At 58.2% G+C, this 15452-nt stretch overlaps 1 protein-coding gene across 1 annotated transcript in view; it reads left to right on the top strand.

Moving 5' to 3' along the window:
- Positions 1–14892, top strand: part of RREB1 (ras responsive element binding protein 1) — a 122401-nt gene extending 107509 nt beyond the window's left edge. Inside the window, 4 exon segments of the mRNA XM_027525040.1 lie at positions 4873–5034; positions 9716–10189; positions 10192–10515; positions 11562–14892. Coding sequence (XP_027380841.1) covers positions 4873–5034; positions 9716–10189; positions 10192–10515; positions 11562–12073 — 1472 coding nt within the window. The 3' untranslated portion in view covers positions 12074–14892.
- The last annotated feature ends 560 nt before the right edge of the window (positions 14893–15452 follow it).

Here is a 15452-nt window from a genome sequence, read left to right as displayed (position 1 = left end):
CCAAGCGTCCTCTTGGTTTATGATTTGGAGGCGTGGGCACGGAGCGGGGGAGAGGGGAGTGGGAGACGGGGCAGGTGGGGGCAGGCAGGACCTTGTTTTCCCTGCTCAGTCACCGCGCCCCTGAGGGCTCTGTCCCTGTCTGTCTGCCCTGTGTTGCTGCCGTGGGCATCGCAGGCCTTGTCTCTGGAGGGCGGAGCAGCTGTCCAGAGCTGGTCTTGGTGACAGGCCACGAGGGCCATGCTGTCCCCATCTTGCCCGGAGGAGACCGAGGCCCAGGGCGGGTTGAGTGATTTGCCTGCAGGCGTTCAGTGGTGGTCCTGGGTTGGGAGCCTGGCTGGGTCCCCTGCCGCCGCCCCGGCCCTGTCTGAGCATGTGGGGGGGGCGTGCGTGTCCTGACCCATCCCCAAGGCATAGGATGGGGAGGTGGTTTGAGACAAGGTGCAGCATGGCTGCAGACCCCGAGCTGCTGACAGGATGGTGTTAGCCACACACTTTGGCCCGGACAGAGGCCGGCGCCCCGTGGGCTCAGTTACCCTACTCTGCTGTTTCACAGCCTCGGCTTCCAGAGGCAATCTCTGCATCAAGCTGCCTAGTGATTTTAGAGAGTGTTCAGCAGCAGGGACAGGGAATTCCATCATCTCTGCAGGATCTCCCAGACATGTTTGCAGGCCATCCCGCCACCTAAACAGGCAGCATTAAGCAACCCAGAGGCTGAGTGTCCAGCTGGGGGTTCACTGTTGCTCAGGCAAGGGGCGTGTGGTCGCAGCCCTCTCTGCGTGACTCGGGTTCTAGGAACCGTGTCTCAGGAGGAAGCTGGCATGGCTGGCGCACTTCGTGACCTGGCGTGGTCTCCACTCACAGCTGCTTCCTCCTTCCGCTCCTCTGCTGGCCCGAGGCATCTAGTTGAGGGGAGCCGCCCTGGTTCCTTCCTTCTCGGCCTGACCAGTCCGCCTCTTCAGAAGATGGCTCTCTGGTTTCCGCCTTTTCCCCTCGTGCGCATCCCGTGTGTTTTCAGGCTACAGGTAGAAAAGACAGTGCCAGAAAATGGTTCATTTCAGCCCCACCCAACTTCCTCCTGCTGAAATGGAGCGTCGGGACCCTGTGAGGGCTGAGGTGCCTCCAGCTCTGCCGGTCCTAGTCCCTGGCCTCGCCCGCTTCCTCGTGGTTGGTCTCACTGATGTTTCTTCCAGCCTGGATCCCACCTACCTTTCCCACTTTCTGTTCACAGATACTGCGTTGGGGCTGGAATCTGTGGGATGCACGCCTCAGTGTGGAGCACGCTCCCAGCGGGATGCAGGCCTCTGTGGAGCGCGCTCCCAGCGGGATGCACGCCTCTGTGGAGCGCGCTCCCAGCGGGATGCACGCCTCTGTGGAGCGCGCTCCCAGCGGGATGCACGCCTCTGTGGTGAGTGCTCCCAGAGTGCTCCCAGTGGGATGCACACCTGTGGAGAGTGTTCCCAGTGGGATGCACGCCTCAGTGTGGAGCGGGCTCCCAGTGAGATGCACGCCTCAGTGTAGAGCGCACTCCCAGTGGGATGCACACCTCTGTGGAGAGTGCTCCCAGTGGGATGCACACCTGTGGAGAGTGTTCCCAGTGGGATGCACGCCTCAGTGTGGAGCGGGCTCCCAGTGGGATGCACGCCTCAGTGTGGAGCGCACTCCCAGTGGGATGCACACCTCTGTGGAGCGTGCTCCCAGTGGGATGCACGCCTCTGTGGAGCGCGCTCCCAGTGGGATGCACGCCTCTGTGGAGAATGCTCCCAGTGGGATGCACACGTCTGTGGAGAGTGCTCCCAGTGGGATGCATGCCTCTCTGGAGCACACTCCCAGTGGGATCCACGCCTCAGTTTGGAGCGCGCTCCCAGTGGGATGCACACCTCTGTGTGGAGAGCGCTCCCAACCTCGCTGGGGTTTGACTGCTTTTCACCTTCTTAGGCAGCAGGTCTGGGAGCGTCTTCCTGGCCAGCCCTGCGTTGTCTCTGCCCAATCCTGAAAGAAAGAGACCCGGGGGCAGTAGGGCGATGGAGAGCTGGCTGAGGGGGTGAAGCCAGGTCATCACACTTACTCTGGGCGTTCACCCTTGATTCCCTCCTGCCCTGCCTGCCAGACAGCGCCATGTGCCTCTTGTAAAATTTCTCTCGTTTCTTGCCTGTTCCGACACCGCGAGTGTGAGTCGCAGGGTGTCATAGGTCTTTGGTGCAAAGGTGCATTTGGTGTCAAAGGTCTTTGGTGCCTGTGGTCACAGGTGCGCTTAGAAACAGCCCTGCTAACGCAGTCTTCTGTGGCTGTTACCAAATGGGTAAAATCATCAGATACCTTCGACACGGATCACCAGTCAGCAAGGCTTTTCTGAAGACTGTGACAATAAAATACTAGAAGGGTTTTTGTTTTCCTCTGTCCGTGCGTCTGGAGTGCACGCTGCTATTTAAAAATGTGTGACTTACGCAGTGAAAGGGGGACTTTTAAAGACTCCCGTTGGTTGTCACTTTGGGAATCTTCCTAATTGGATACAGTACTTCCAGGTCATTGAGTTGGTTTCTAAACTTAACCTTAGCATGAATCTTCCTCATCATGAGATATCCGCCTGGCTCTTGAAACCGGCTGTAAAAGTGAAGCGTTTACCAGTGTGGAGATCGTAGGGTACCTCATATAGTAGGGAGAAGCAAGAAGCCAGCCGCTCTGTGTGAAATCAAGAACCAGATTACAGCTCACAGTCACAGCTTCTGACTTGTTTTCTTCTCAGGCCTGTTTCTCGTGTTTTCACACTGGCCTGACTCAGGGAGACTGTGATTGTTGCTTTTGGAGAATGAAATGTTAAAGGGAAAATATTTTCTTCTTCCTTACAACAGAGCCTAAATAATTATTAAACATTAGGTTTGACATTTAGTGAAAAGAAGTAATTTGAAGGGCACACACACACACAAAGAAAACGTTAAAATACTTGACAACTCGTCTTCACACAAAAAGCCATGACTTTTTTTTTTAACATGGGAATTTTTATAAATTTAGCACAAAACATCTGCAAGGTTTGCGAAGCACGGGTTCTCCAGTTCATCCTCTCAGGCCCACGTGGAGCTCCCTAGAGTAACTGTTTTTAAAATTTGCAGCTGTGCTGGGTCTTTGTTGCTGTGCACGAGCTTTTCTCTAGTCGCAGCGCGTGGGGCTGCTCTCCGGTCATGAGGCACTGGCTTCTTACTGTGCTGGCTTCTCTGGTTGCAGAGCGCAGGATCAAGGCGTCTGGGCTCGGGAGGTGTGGCTCCTGGACTCCAGAGCACAGGCTCAGTGGTTGTGGCCCTAGGACCTAATTGCTCAGCATGTGTGTGGGACCTTCCCGGACCAGAGATCGAACCCCGGTCTCCTGCACTGGCAGGCGGATTCTTTACCGCCAAACCCCCAGGGAAGCCCTGCACATGACTGGTTTCTGATTCCACTTACCCGTCCTTCTAATTGCACTGTCTTTGATGGTTCTAGACATCTGTATTTAAAAACCTCTACCAGCAGTCTGGAACCATCTCTCAGAGGAGAATGGACGTCCCTTTCTTTGGCTACAGCTGATGCTCAAACTTGGGCTGTGTGGATTCAGGCAGTGCGAGCCCTTCCCGTCCTGGGAATCTCGTCCTGGGAATCTCGGCGCCAGGCCCATGTTGTCCATTACCCGCGTGTGGGCTTGTGTGCCTTCACCGGCTCTGGGGCCTGGTGATGCGCGTGGGGATCGAAATGGAAGGCCAGCCCCCATCGGCAGGTCGAGGGAGCAGCGCTGGCTGGCTGCCTGCTGTGTCTTGCGGCGGGGGGTGGGGGGGGGGTGGGGCGGAGGGTGTGTGTGTGTCCAACCAGGGCAGCCCTGGGGTCATGAGATAGCGGTGAGCCCTGTTTGTTGCTATACAAAGCCTTTTCCCAGTGACCTTGGAACGTGGCAGCTGGGGAAAGCAGAGGACTCCAGTGAGGCAGGAGATGATAGCACGCCCCGTGCCCTGAAGCCCATGCCCTCCCTTCCCTGCCCCCCTCTTCTTTGCTTCTCTTCTTCCTCACTCTGTGCCCTGGCTCTGCCATGCGTCCATCCTTGCAGGCGCAGATCAGGCGCCATGGAGCCCCCAGAAGGAATCCTAACAGAAGGAGGGGGCGCTGGTCACAGCAGATAGTGGCCAGGTCAGGCAGGTTGGGGGGGCGCTCGGGGACCCAGCTTCTTCACACTCGGGGTGCTGAGTGGAGCACGTGGTCTCTGGGGAGACTCGTCCCTGCTGGCCCCTCATCTCCCACGGCAAGAGTGTAAAGTGAGGGGGCAGACCCGACACCGCCCCACCCCCGCCCAGGCCGGCTAGCTGGCTAGAGCCACAGGACCCTTGAGCAGAGGTCGGGCGGGAGGCACCCTGGGAAGTCCAGGACTCAGCTCTTCCTGTCCAGGTGGGCGGGTCAGACCCCTAGAGACCCCCGGGGTTTCAAGATGGCCCTCCATCCTGTTCGGTGCCCCGCGTCTGCGGTGCTGCCAGGCTGGGGTGTGCGCTGGCATCCTCGCTGTGGCGGCCACGGGCGGGGGCCTGCGCACGTCCCTCCTCTCACCTCTGTTCTTGTTATTATGTAAGATTTTTTTTTTTAATTGTGAGATTTATTTTAAAGATATGTGTCTTGCTTTCATTGTTAACTTTCAGTATTTTAAAGACAAACCCATTATCCACTCAGGATGAGGGAAGATGACCGTTTGCCTTATTGAAGTTCTCGGGGTTCATTTCTTACTGTGTTTTGTTTATTTTCTTGAAAGGGGTGGGGGGTGGGAACCAATGCCAGTGATCCCCGGAGAAGGAACCGGAAGCAGACTTTCCTTTTTCGCTGCAGTAGAAAGCCAGGTAAATATGTATTTTTTTTCCCCCGATTCAGGTCAGAAACCCTTCCCTTGTCAAAAATGCGGTGCCTTCTTTTCCACCAAATCTAACTGTGAACGACACCAGTTGCGCAAACACGGAGTTACCGCCTGTTCCCTGAGAAGAAATGGGCTTATCCCCCAGTCAAAAGAGAGTGATGGAGCCCGTGATAGCACAGGTAGTGCCTCCAGGCGGTGGAGAGGGGCGCCCTTAGCCGCCCGGCCTCCCTTTCTCTGCAGGAGCCCGCGTGTCCCAGCTGCTGGGGAAGGTCTGACCTTCCCCTCCCCACCCCCCCACGCCTGCTCTTGCCCTTTGCCCCCTAGAGCTGGGCGGTGCGGGAGGGTGAGCAGTCCCGCTCTTTGTAGGAACACGTCTGAGAGGGATGTGGAAGCGCTGGGCTGGTGTTTTGGGAAACCCCAGCGGGGGCCTTGTCCTACAGGGCAGGGATGGGCCGGCTGGGAAGGTCCTGCAGGAACCCGCGATGCCCCGCCCCCCACGGGGAGGGGCCGGCCAGGCGGAGTGTTTTCTTTTCAATAACTCTCTTCCCGGTAAAAACCTTAGTCCTGTTTGAGAAAGCACTGTGCATGTCCTTTCTCTAATCCCATCTCCGCTTGCTCCGAATCCGGGTATTATTCTCGTGTGCTGATACGCGCTTCCTTCCTCCAGCCCTCCAGAGCAATTAACGGCTGCCCGTGCGTCCCCCGCCGCCTTTTTCCCTTCCAGCTTCTGTATTTACTCATGTTCTCTGTTGAGTGCCTTCCATTATCTCCAACCGCTGGGGGTTTGTGTCCCTCACCCCCGAAACAACACCAAGCATCGCTGCCTTTGGGTGGCCCAGACGCGGGGCCGGGGGCTGACGCTGAGGAAGCGTTGCAGGTGTGGGTTCAGTGTGACGGATGGCGAAAGCTTGACTTTTCCCCATTTTTTGAAGCCGAGGAGACTCCCCCCAGGTGTGTTTTCCTACTGTTCCTGGGCACTGTGTCCCATGCTTCCTGCCCTCAGACTGAGTGGGGCGGGGGTCCCCCTCTCCTGGGAGTGAGCGTGGACCGGAGGGCCGGCTCTAGCCCCCGCCCCCGGCCGCCTCGTCCGTGTTGTCAGAGACGGGGAGGGGGTCGGTGCGGAACCTCTTCTCGGGGCCACGCCTCCCCCCAGCCAGAGAGACGCCATGCCCTCGGCCATGGTCAGACCCTCCGGCTTCCAGGCCCACGTGACTGGCCAGGATCTGCTAGTGGAGAGGAGTCCGGGCGCCCACGGAGTCTTGCTGTGACTGCTGCCCTCGGGCCCATGGTGCTGGGTGACCTGCCGTTCACCCCGCGAAGCTGGCCACTGGGCTGGCAGGGCGCAGCTTCGTTGGGACGGCCCTGCCAGTGTCTGAGTCTCCGCTGCCACGTCAGGTTCTGCCCGGCCCCACTCTTGCAGCCCATCAAGGTTCCCAGGGGACCGCGGGGCGCCCTTGGCGCCCACGCTGGCAGACGAGTCTTAAAGTGTAACAGCCACGATGCACACTTTGGGTTCAGCATCTTGAGCTGTGTGACCAGGGAGCACCCAAACCAGGGCTCCTGCAGACGCGAAGCTAGTCTTAGCCTCCGGGTAGCTCCACGTCTTCACGGTGGGGGTACTTGTTTTATAAACTGCAGTTATGAGTTTGGCTTTTCCAAGTTTCACAGCACCCTCCTCACCTCGACCCTGCCCGGAGGGTGTATAGGTTTCCTTTAAGGGACAAAGCCTCTAGAAAAAGAAAATTCAGTGAGAGTTGTAACGAAAAACCAGCATAGAGAAAATATAGGTTTGGTGTAATTGTGGTCACAGTCCGCGGTGAGAAAGAAGGCTGAGAGAGAAGACGAGAGAAGGAGGGTCGGGGAGCAGGAGCTGCGTGCTTTCGAGAGCTTTTCACACCAGGTAAAGGCGATGGAGGGTGGAGGTTTCTTTCAGGCTTCTTCCCATGAAGTGAAAAAAGTCAGGCTTTGGAGAAAAAACCATAAAAACACAAAGGCAGGAAACGACCCAGGCCGTTCTTGAGGGATTTCTAGGTTTATATGCCTGGGTTGCATTTTCGGAAAAATCCCAGAACATGTTTTGCAACATAGGTCTGACTTTCTCAATCACAGAAGGTCTCTCATCACAGTGTGCCCCAGATTTTCCCCAGAGGAACGGGGACAGTGCTGGGATGGGGCAATGTTAGCTGAAAGGGACGTGTTGATCATTCAGAGCCAGGCTGAGACTGAGGTGCACTTTGTCCCCTCGGAGGATGCTCCTGGGTCTTCCTCAGGTGATGCTTGTCGCAGCCTTCCTGTTTGTGGGCACCTGCGGGTGACTTTTCAAATCAATGTTAGCATGAAGTTTTTCGGTTTTTTTGGCCAGGTTGCGTGGCCTTTGGAATCTTAACTTCCCTGACCAGGGGTTGAACCAGGGCCCACCGCATTCAAAGCCAGGGAACTCCCCAGCATGGGTGTTTTGAAACTGTCGCTGTAAGGTGGCCCCCTTTGCTGCCCTGAAGCTCCTCATGCCCGTGTGGGCCGGGCCCCTTACTCCCGGCCTCGCCCCTGCCCAGGCAGATGGATGTTTAGGACGTAGGTTGTCAGCTCAGTTGGAGAGCCTGAGATTTCTCAGAAGCAGTAGATGTTTACTTGTTCGCTTGACACGGAGGTCTTCACTCTCACAAGAGAGGAGCTTTATCTACGAGTGCCTTCAGGGGCTGTCTGCTTCCTCTAGCAGTTTTCTTAGATTCGCGTCACAAACAAGGGCCTGGCTGACGGGAACAGAAAATGTTTAAAGCCGCATGGCTTACAAAAGTCACCAGCTCAGCCGCCTGCATTTGGGGAGGGCGCGTGGTGAGGAGAGCGAGGTCCGCGTAGGGCCTGGCCTTGTACGTTGCGCGTCCACGAGACCCAAGAGGTTAAGTCCGTTGCGCTCAAGAAAAAGCTCTTGGAGTGGCTTGCAACTGCAAGGGCCCGGCTGCTGAAAACGCCCCCTGGTGGACGTCGGGCAGAAGGCGGCCAAGCTCCCCAGAGGAAACGAGCTGGCCTCCGCTGCCTTCAAAGAGAGCATCACCCCCGCTGAGGAAGGCCCCGCGGTCAAAACACTGATCTGAGTATGTTGACTTGGGTTTGGTTTCAGAATTCACTTAGTTTATCATCTTAAATATATTCTACTGCAATCGAAATCTTAAATAACCCATGTTCTTTTGGTGAAAAAGAAAAATAGTGATTAGTGGAACAGGCTAGACTGTTCTGAGACAGGAAGTAACCACACACACACATATACCCCTTGGCTTCCCCCCCACACCTTTGGTTTTAATGTAACTACCCACCGAACCAATAAATAGGAAACCAAGCATTCTGTACTTTTTTATTTTGAAGTTTACACCAAAATCCATTTAAAAGGTGCTCTCCGAACAATTAAAGAAAATGAGCATCTGATTTTTCCTTGGAAAATGGCCTAGATGTTGGTGTGGGTGTGTATATATGTATGTATGTCGGGAGTCTTCTTTAATCTTTTGGGTAATTGCCAAAAGCCATTTATTGTCAGAAGTTTTATACTCAGCCCACAATTACTTGCTTCCTTCTGAAACCTTCTGAGATACTTGCACAGAGGCTGCCAAAAAGTAGTCAGAGTGAAACCAACGGAGAGAAGGAAGCGGGAGAGCCGTGTAGCGGGCCTTGGTGGAGTCGATGCCTTTGCTTCGCCGCCAGCCCAGGGCTGCCCTGATCACAGATCACAGCCCTGATCTCTGCCCAGATCACAGAGCCTGTGCCTCAGGCCGGCGTGGTGCTGGTCTGCACACGGCAGGGGAGGGGCCGGGTTCGGTGTGTGAACCCGAGCTCAGAGAACGGGCCTTGTGAGGGCGGCGCGAGCCGTGTCTGCCGCAGAATGGGTTCCGTCAGCCTGCCGCCGCAGCAGTCCCCCGGCCGTTGTACTGTAGTTAAAAGTTGGGCTCAGCAAGCTTCAGCTTCACCGTCAGAGCTCATGATGGATAAGGGGCTAAGACCTTGTTCGACTAGAATGGCGAGGAGATGGTGCTTTTGATCAATACCGTCATCTCTTGGGTGTCGACAGTGTTCCCAGGGGGCCCGCCCTTAAGAAGGCCGATAGAAACCGGCGGACTGTCCACATCTGGTTTTGCTGTGGAGAGTGGACAGGTAGGAACCAGTCGAGAGATAGGAAACGTCTCCGCTCCCTACCCGGGTCCCAACAGCAGCCAGGGGGCCCTCAGGTGTGCACACAGGTGTGCATGTGTCTCCTGTTGCCCGCGAGCTCTCCCGGAGACCAGCCGTCAGGTGGGAGCCTGCGGACTGCAGACACCGAACCCTGGCTCTGCCACGTCCCGTGAGCCCCTAGATCCCGTGGCGGTGGGGGGGGGGGGGGGGGGGGGCGGGGGCCGGTTCCTTTGTATGCTGCATGTGTATACGGCTCTCTGCTCTGGAAAATAACTTCTCCCGCTCGGCTTCCTCAACCTCCCTCGCGCTGCGAGTCTCTGGAATGCGCCCGCTGTCCTCTCGCGGTCCTGTCTGTCTGGCTGCCCTGAGCCGCTCGCCCGCCCCTGGGGACCCGGAGCATCCCTGTGTGTTCCCGGGGAGGGGGTGGGGGGGTGGGGGGGACAGCTCCAGGGGTGGAGGGGAAGGCGGAGGTCGCAGGCGCAGGCAGCCTGGGACCCCAGACTGTGTGCGCCCATGTGGAGGCTCCTTTTTAAAATTAACCTCAGATCCGCCTGGGGGATGCAAGGGGTGACGAGGATTCGGGTGAGAGAAACCCTTGCTGGGGTTTGGGAGACAGGCCCCGAGGGGTGGGTAACGGGCGAGCCCTCGGAAGGGGTGTGTTTGGGGCCGCGGGTCTCAGCCTGCCCCGTGCTTGCTCCGCAGACAGCCAGTCGGACGCAGAGGCCTCGGCGGCTGGCAGCGAAGTGCTGGACCTCACCGCCCGGGAGCTGCCCGCGCCAACCCCAGAAGGCGCCTCGGAGCCCAGCCCGGCCGCGGCCCCGGCCCCGGAGGACCCCCCGGGGGGCGCGCAGGAGGAGGCGGAGCAGGTGGCGGCGGAGGAGGACGTGCATCCCGAAGAGGAGGACGCGCAGCCCACGGAGGAGGAGGAGGGGGAGGAGGAGTGCGCGGAGGAGGAGCCGGCCGAGGCCGCCGACGGCCCCGAGGAGGACACGGTCAGCAACAAGAGCCTGGACCTCAACCTCGCCAGCACGTTGATGGGCTTCAAGCTGGCCGAGGGCGAGGCGGGCGCGCAGGACCACAAGCACACCTGCCACGTGTGCGGCAAGAGCTTCAAGTTCCTCACGACCCTCAGCCGCCACCGCAAGGCCCACGACCGCGAGGAGCCCGGTGACGAGAGCGCGCCCCCCGGGAGCACGAGGGGCCGCACCCGGCTGACCCTGAGCCCCCCGCCCCTGAGCCCCCGGCCGAGGCGGAGGTCACACCCGATGCCCCGGCGGAGAAGCAGAGCGAGGCAGCCGAGGGCCCCTCGGACGCGGACGGGGACGGGGAGGGCCCCGCCGAGAAGAGACCGCTGGAGAAGAGTGACGACGACAAGAAGCCAAAGACAGACACGCCCAGGAGCGCAGCCAGCAAGGCGGACAAGAGGAAGAAGGTGTGCAGCGTGTGTAGCAAGAGGTTCTGGTCCCTGCAGGACCTGACCCGGCACATGAGGTCGCACACAGGTGAGAGGGCGGGGCAGACTGGGCGGGGCGGGGGGGCGGGGACGGAGCTGGCGGCCCCGGGCACCCTGGGCACGCAGAAGGCCCGTCCTCTTAACACCCAGAGGGCACGGGGAGCGGCAGTGGTGTTTTCCAGAGCCTTCTGATCAGCCTCTTTGCCCTCTGCACCTCAGTCTTCCTGTCCCTAGAAAGGGGGGTGATGGCTGCCCTTGTCTTCTGGAAGCTTCCAGAGGAGTACGGGTGCCAGGAAGGGCTGCGGGGTGGCCCAGGGAGCAACAGTGTGGCGGGAGTTGGGCTGGGCTCGTTGCACCTGGGCCTGCACGCGGTGGGGGGGGACACGGGGTGCCCGTCAGCCAGCTCTAGTTGCCCGGGCCTGTGCGGGGGGTGGGGGGGGCTCGCAGGTGTGCCCATCAGCCAGCAGGTGCTGGGTTGGCCGCAGGGCTGATGGGGCTAAACCGAGAGGGCACCTGCTCGCTCCCCGGGCACAGCCCCGCTCCTCCTGGAAGCCACCACCTCTGGGCATGAGGCCACAAAGCCCCTGCAGGGGCCACTGCTTGGGTAGAAAGGAGGCCTGGACGCCTTGCCCCACCGAGCAGGAAGACACCCCCGTGTCTTGGTCTGTGCTTCCCTCCACTCCCGGTGGCTAAGGAGGTTTCATCCCCTGCCGAGCCCCTGCACTGGGCTCCCAGCAGAGGTGTTCGTGGGCTCCGGCCAGGTGGTTCCCTCAGCTGCTCTGCGTCCAGGCGCTAGCGGGTCTGTAGCTCTGACTCCGCAGTGGGGCCAGCCCTGGGGGCCCTGTCCGGCACCTGTGTGCCCGAGGGTCCCGGGTCGGGGGTGAGAAAGCAGACCCGACCGAGGCTGAGGAGAAGCTCCGTGCGGCCCTGCTCCCTCTCCTGTGCTGTGGTTGGGACAGAGGAGGCTCCTGTGAGCGGACCGGGGGCTCAGTGGCCCACCACGCTACCCCTCGGGCCGTGGCTGTACGTGGGCGGAGCTGGGCAGTGGTCGCGGGCGGCCGGGCTCACAGCCCTGAATCCCTCTCGGTTCCCCAGGAGAGAGGCCGTACAAGTGCCAGACCTGCGAGCGGACCTTCACGCTGAAGCACAGCCTGGTGCGCCACCAGCGGGTCCACCAGAAGGCCCGGCACGCCAAGCGCCACGGCAGGGACAGCGACCGGGAGGAGCACGCCGAGGAGGACAGCGAGAGCGAGTCCGCCCACAGCGGCGCGCACCCCGTGTCGGAGGGCGAGGGCGACGCGGGCCTGCACGCCAGCGCCCACGTGGCTCTCACGCGGAGCCGGAGGGAGAGCCTGGCCGCCAAGGACGCCGGCCGCCGGGAGGAGCGGGCGGCGGCGCGGACGGCGGGGGCCAGCCAGGCCGCGGCCGGCAGGAGCACGCCCAGGGCCGCCGCCGCAGGCAGCCCTCCGGAGCCAGCGCCCCAGGGCGACCCCGGCCGGGAGAGCCCCGCGGGCCTCCTGCAGGACCTGCTGGAGCTGCCGGGCCGCAGGCCCGCCCACCCCCTCTTGCCCACTGCCGACAGTGCCTCGCTCCTGGGCCTGGAATGACGACCCGGCCCGCCCCCCAGCACGCAGACGAGAGCCAGCAGAGCAAAGCGCCCTGAATCTGCTTCCCGAGGTGCCCTCAGTGCCCCTTGGCTGCTGGGAGGCCAGAGAGAGAGGGGGCGGTCGCCCCCGGGTGCCATCGCCTTACAGACCGCGGGGAAGGGCCGCACCAGCGATTCGAGTGCCTTAACTACTTACAGCCCTTCGTGTCCTCCTGGGTGTTGTGTTTCCAAAACGACTTTTTGAAAAACAAAGCAAATATTTTAATGAATTATTTGGAGAGGACCTTTTCATTTAAGCATTAACATTACCTTCTGTCTTGGTGTGTGTGAGCTTGTTTTTGCAAATCTGTGATAGTCACGTTTGTTCTATGAGCTGGAAACAAGACGAAAAAAAAAACATGCCCTTGGATACCTATGGCCAATAACTGGAAGAAAGTGACGCGAATTCCATGTAAATTCCCAGAGGAAATGTGGATAAGATGCTCATTTCTCAAATAGACTTTTTTTTTTCTGTTTGCTACATGGTGGAGCTGTAATCTGGTCCTCGGTGTACTGCAGGATGTGGTTGATGAAGGTTTCCAATTTGGTTCAAGCCAAAACCAGGAAAGGTTCTAGCTTCGACCTGGGACACATTTCCACTCTCAGCGTTAGACATGCCGTTACTGCTGCAGTTTCCAGACAGAGGAGAGTCCCCCTGGCAACTGAACCGGCGGAAAACATGCATAGATGTCATATATCTGATTCCTACCCCCAACCCCCACCCTTTTCGGTATATGTATTAATAATATTATTATTATTATTATTATTTGTAGTTCATCAGTTTGCTGGTCTCTGCAGTCAGCAGAAACAAATGGGCAATATTTGTCCTGGGAGACCCGGGCCGCCCCCGCCCGGGCCTCCCCGCGCGTGAGCGTCCACCCGCAGCCTCTGCCAGGCCCCCTGGGGCGGCAGCTCTTCTACTGTACTCAGACACGCCTCTCTTCTGTGACTGCAGCACCCAGCAGGGGCCCCGCGGTCCTCCGCCCGCCCCTGGGGGGCCGGGGGGCAGTGGGGAGGGGAGAGGAGGCGAGGTGGGCGCCGGGGCCTCCAGGGAAGCCGGGCGGCAGGACCCGTTGCTCGCCAGGTCTTCCTGCCAAACCCAGCCCAAACCCACCGGCGCCCCCGTCCTTTGCAGAGCGAGGGAGTTCTACTACTGGTAACAAAACTGCACACGGGAGACGGAGGAGGGATGTACATTCCCTTCCTGTAATCTGGGGTTGGTGCTTGAAGAGAAACACGTGTCTCTAGTTTCTGGGTCGCCCGAGCCCCTGGGCGCACAGAGGTGGATTTTCTTTTCGTGAGCATCATATGCAGGCAATAGACCCCCTCACTGTAGCTGCCAGCAGTGACTGGAAACTGACCCTACTGTAGCTGGGCTGTGCTCAGCGGCCTGTCCTCTAGCCGGGACCCCCCGGGACCCCCCGAGCCTCAGTGCCTCAGGCCCCCCCCGGGACCCAGGGCTCCTCTGTCCTCAGACCTGTGCCCACCACAGGGACCCCCGCCCTCCCTTCCTCACCCACTCCCGGTGGCCAAAATCCAACCGCCCAGACTTCAAAGGAAGCTGTGTGTTCTTGATGTGATGAAAAAGCGGTATCTTTGCATGTGAAAGGCGAAAGGTTGAGGTATATTAAGATTTTTAACTGTATTAGGGATGTGTGAACCAGTTTCAAAATGAGGTTTTATTTACTTTAGGTGAAGACGAATCAGAACCAATGACCCCCCCGCCTCGCCCCCGACCCTGTATCACTTCATACGAAGTGTGGTGTGCTTGCCTAAAACCAGTTCATTCATCCCTTAATTTTTTATGATGATTGCTGTTATTTTCATTGTTATTATTATTATTTGGGTGTTTTGTTTTCCTTTGCAGCTCTCCACACTAAAACTCGGAACGTTGTGGGGAGAAGCCACGAGTTAACTCTGCGCTGGGGTGAGATGTGGCCGGAACCAGCCCGGCACTGCGGCCAAGGCTGCCGCTCGCAATAATCACTATTGATTTAAAGCTTTATTTAGCCTTCATCTGTACCCTCGTAGTCGATAAGGTCTTGCCACGTTTTATTAGTGAGGTTGAGAGATGTATCATCTGTTTGTTGTTCTGTCCCCTCCCCCAGTATTAAACTGTGAAATTTGTGATTTGTTTAAACTCTGGGTGAATCATAGCTTAGTTTGCATGTCCAGCTCATTTGTTCCTATACATTTTGTTTGATTCTTTTTCTCCTTCTCTCAGGGCTTTTACAAAAAAAAAAAAAAAGAAATATATATATATGGATCTTCTGAAAAGTTTTTTGAGGTGCAAGTTTCTCTCTTTTGTTTTTTCTCTTTGATTTATGAACACGATGCTGAGATTCAATCACTACATGAAACTCCCGGCTGTGAAAACAAGACGAAAACCCGGGGCTGTTTTTCCCACCAGCCCCCAGGGGAAGCCGTGTGGCAGTCGGATGCCCGTTTGTTTCAGAAAGTCTCACCGTTCTTTGCACGCTCTGTTCCTCTCTTTCCTCCAGAAGGAAGTTGATCCTGGTGATTTCAGCCCATGCATTAAACAGGAAACAATAATAAATGTGTAGAATTCATATTTTTCTAAAGGGAACTTAAAAAACTGCTGCTACATGTTGTGTACAAAACTGGTTTATGCCACAAGAACAGAGAATCACAGATCCGGGTTTGGTACTTCTCGTCCCTCTTTGTGTCCAGTTGTATAGACTTCCAGATTCAAAATGAGAAGAAACGCTGTTCTGTATCAAACCATCTACAAGCAATAAATGTTATATTTTAAAAACGGCAGGTTGCTGATCCTGCGGCCGTCCTTTGATTTGCTGTGATCCTCTGAGCTCGTCCCCAACCCGGGCCGCTGCCTGTTGGGGGTGGGGGTGGGCGTGGGGGGCCATCATTGGACGTGGGCATCTGTGGCGGTGGGTGGGAGAACCTCAGGCCTGCTTGCTGCCTGCTAGGCACCTGGGGTTCCCACAACAGCCCTCACCCAGGCAGCATCTCTCAGCCTCGGGCCCGCGTCCCCGCTCGCCCGGGGGGTCTCTTCGGGGCCCCGAATGGTCGGCGGCGGCAGCTCAGGCCTCGCTCACGACAGGTGAAGCGGGGGGCTGTGTCTCCGGGCCACGACCCCCTGGACACACTGTGCTGGCCCTCCCCCTACAGTCAGGCTGTGTGGGGTTGAGTTGTCCCCTGGGTGGAGAGCTCCCGACTCAGACCTGCTGGTGTGCACAGGCCAGGGGCCTGGACAGCACGATGACTCCAGAGTTGGGGGGACGCAGCCAGTCAGAAGCCACATTTGCGGGATCTGCTGTCACAAAGCCACAGAAGGGCCAAGGCCCAGATCCTGTAAGCCC

The sequence above is a fragment of the Bos indicus x Bos taurus genome, chromosome 23, assembly GCF_003369695.1.
Source record: "Bos indicus x Bos taurus breed Angus x Brahman F1 hybrid chromosome 23, Bos_hybrid_MaternalHap_v2.0, whole genome shotgun sequence".
In the NCBI taxonomy this organism is placed as follows: domain Eukaryota; kingdom Metazoa; phylum Chordata; class Mammalia; order Artiodactyla; family Bovidae; genus Bos; species Bos indicus x Bos taurus.
Note: the sequence above shows the minus strand (reverse complement) of the source record. Positions and strands in the feature narration are given on the sequence as shown.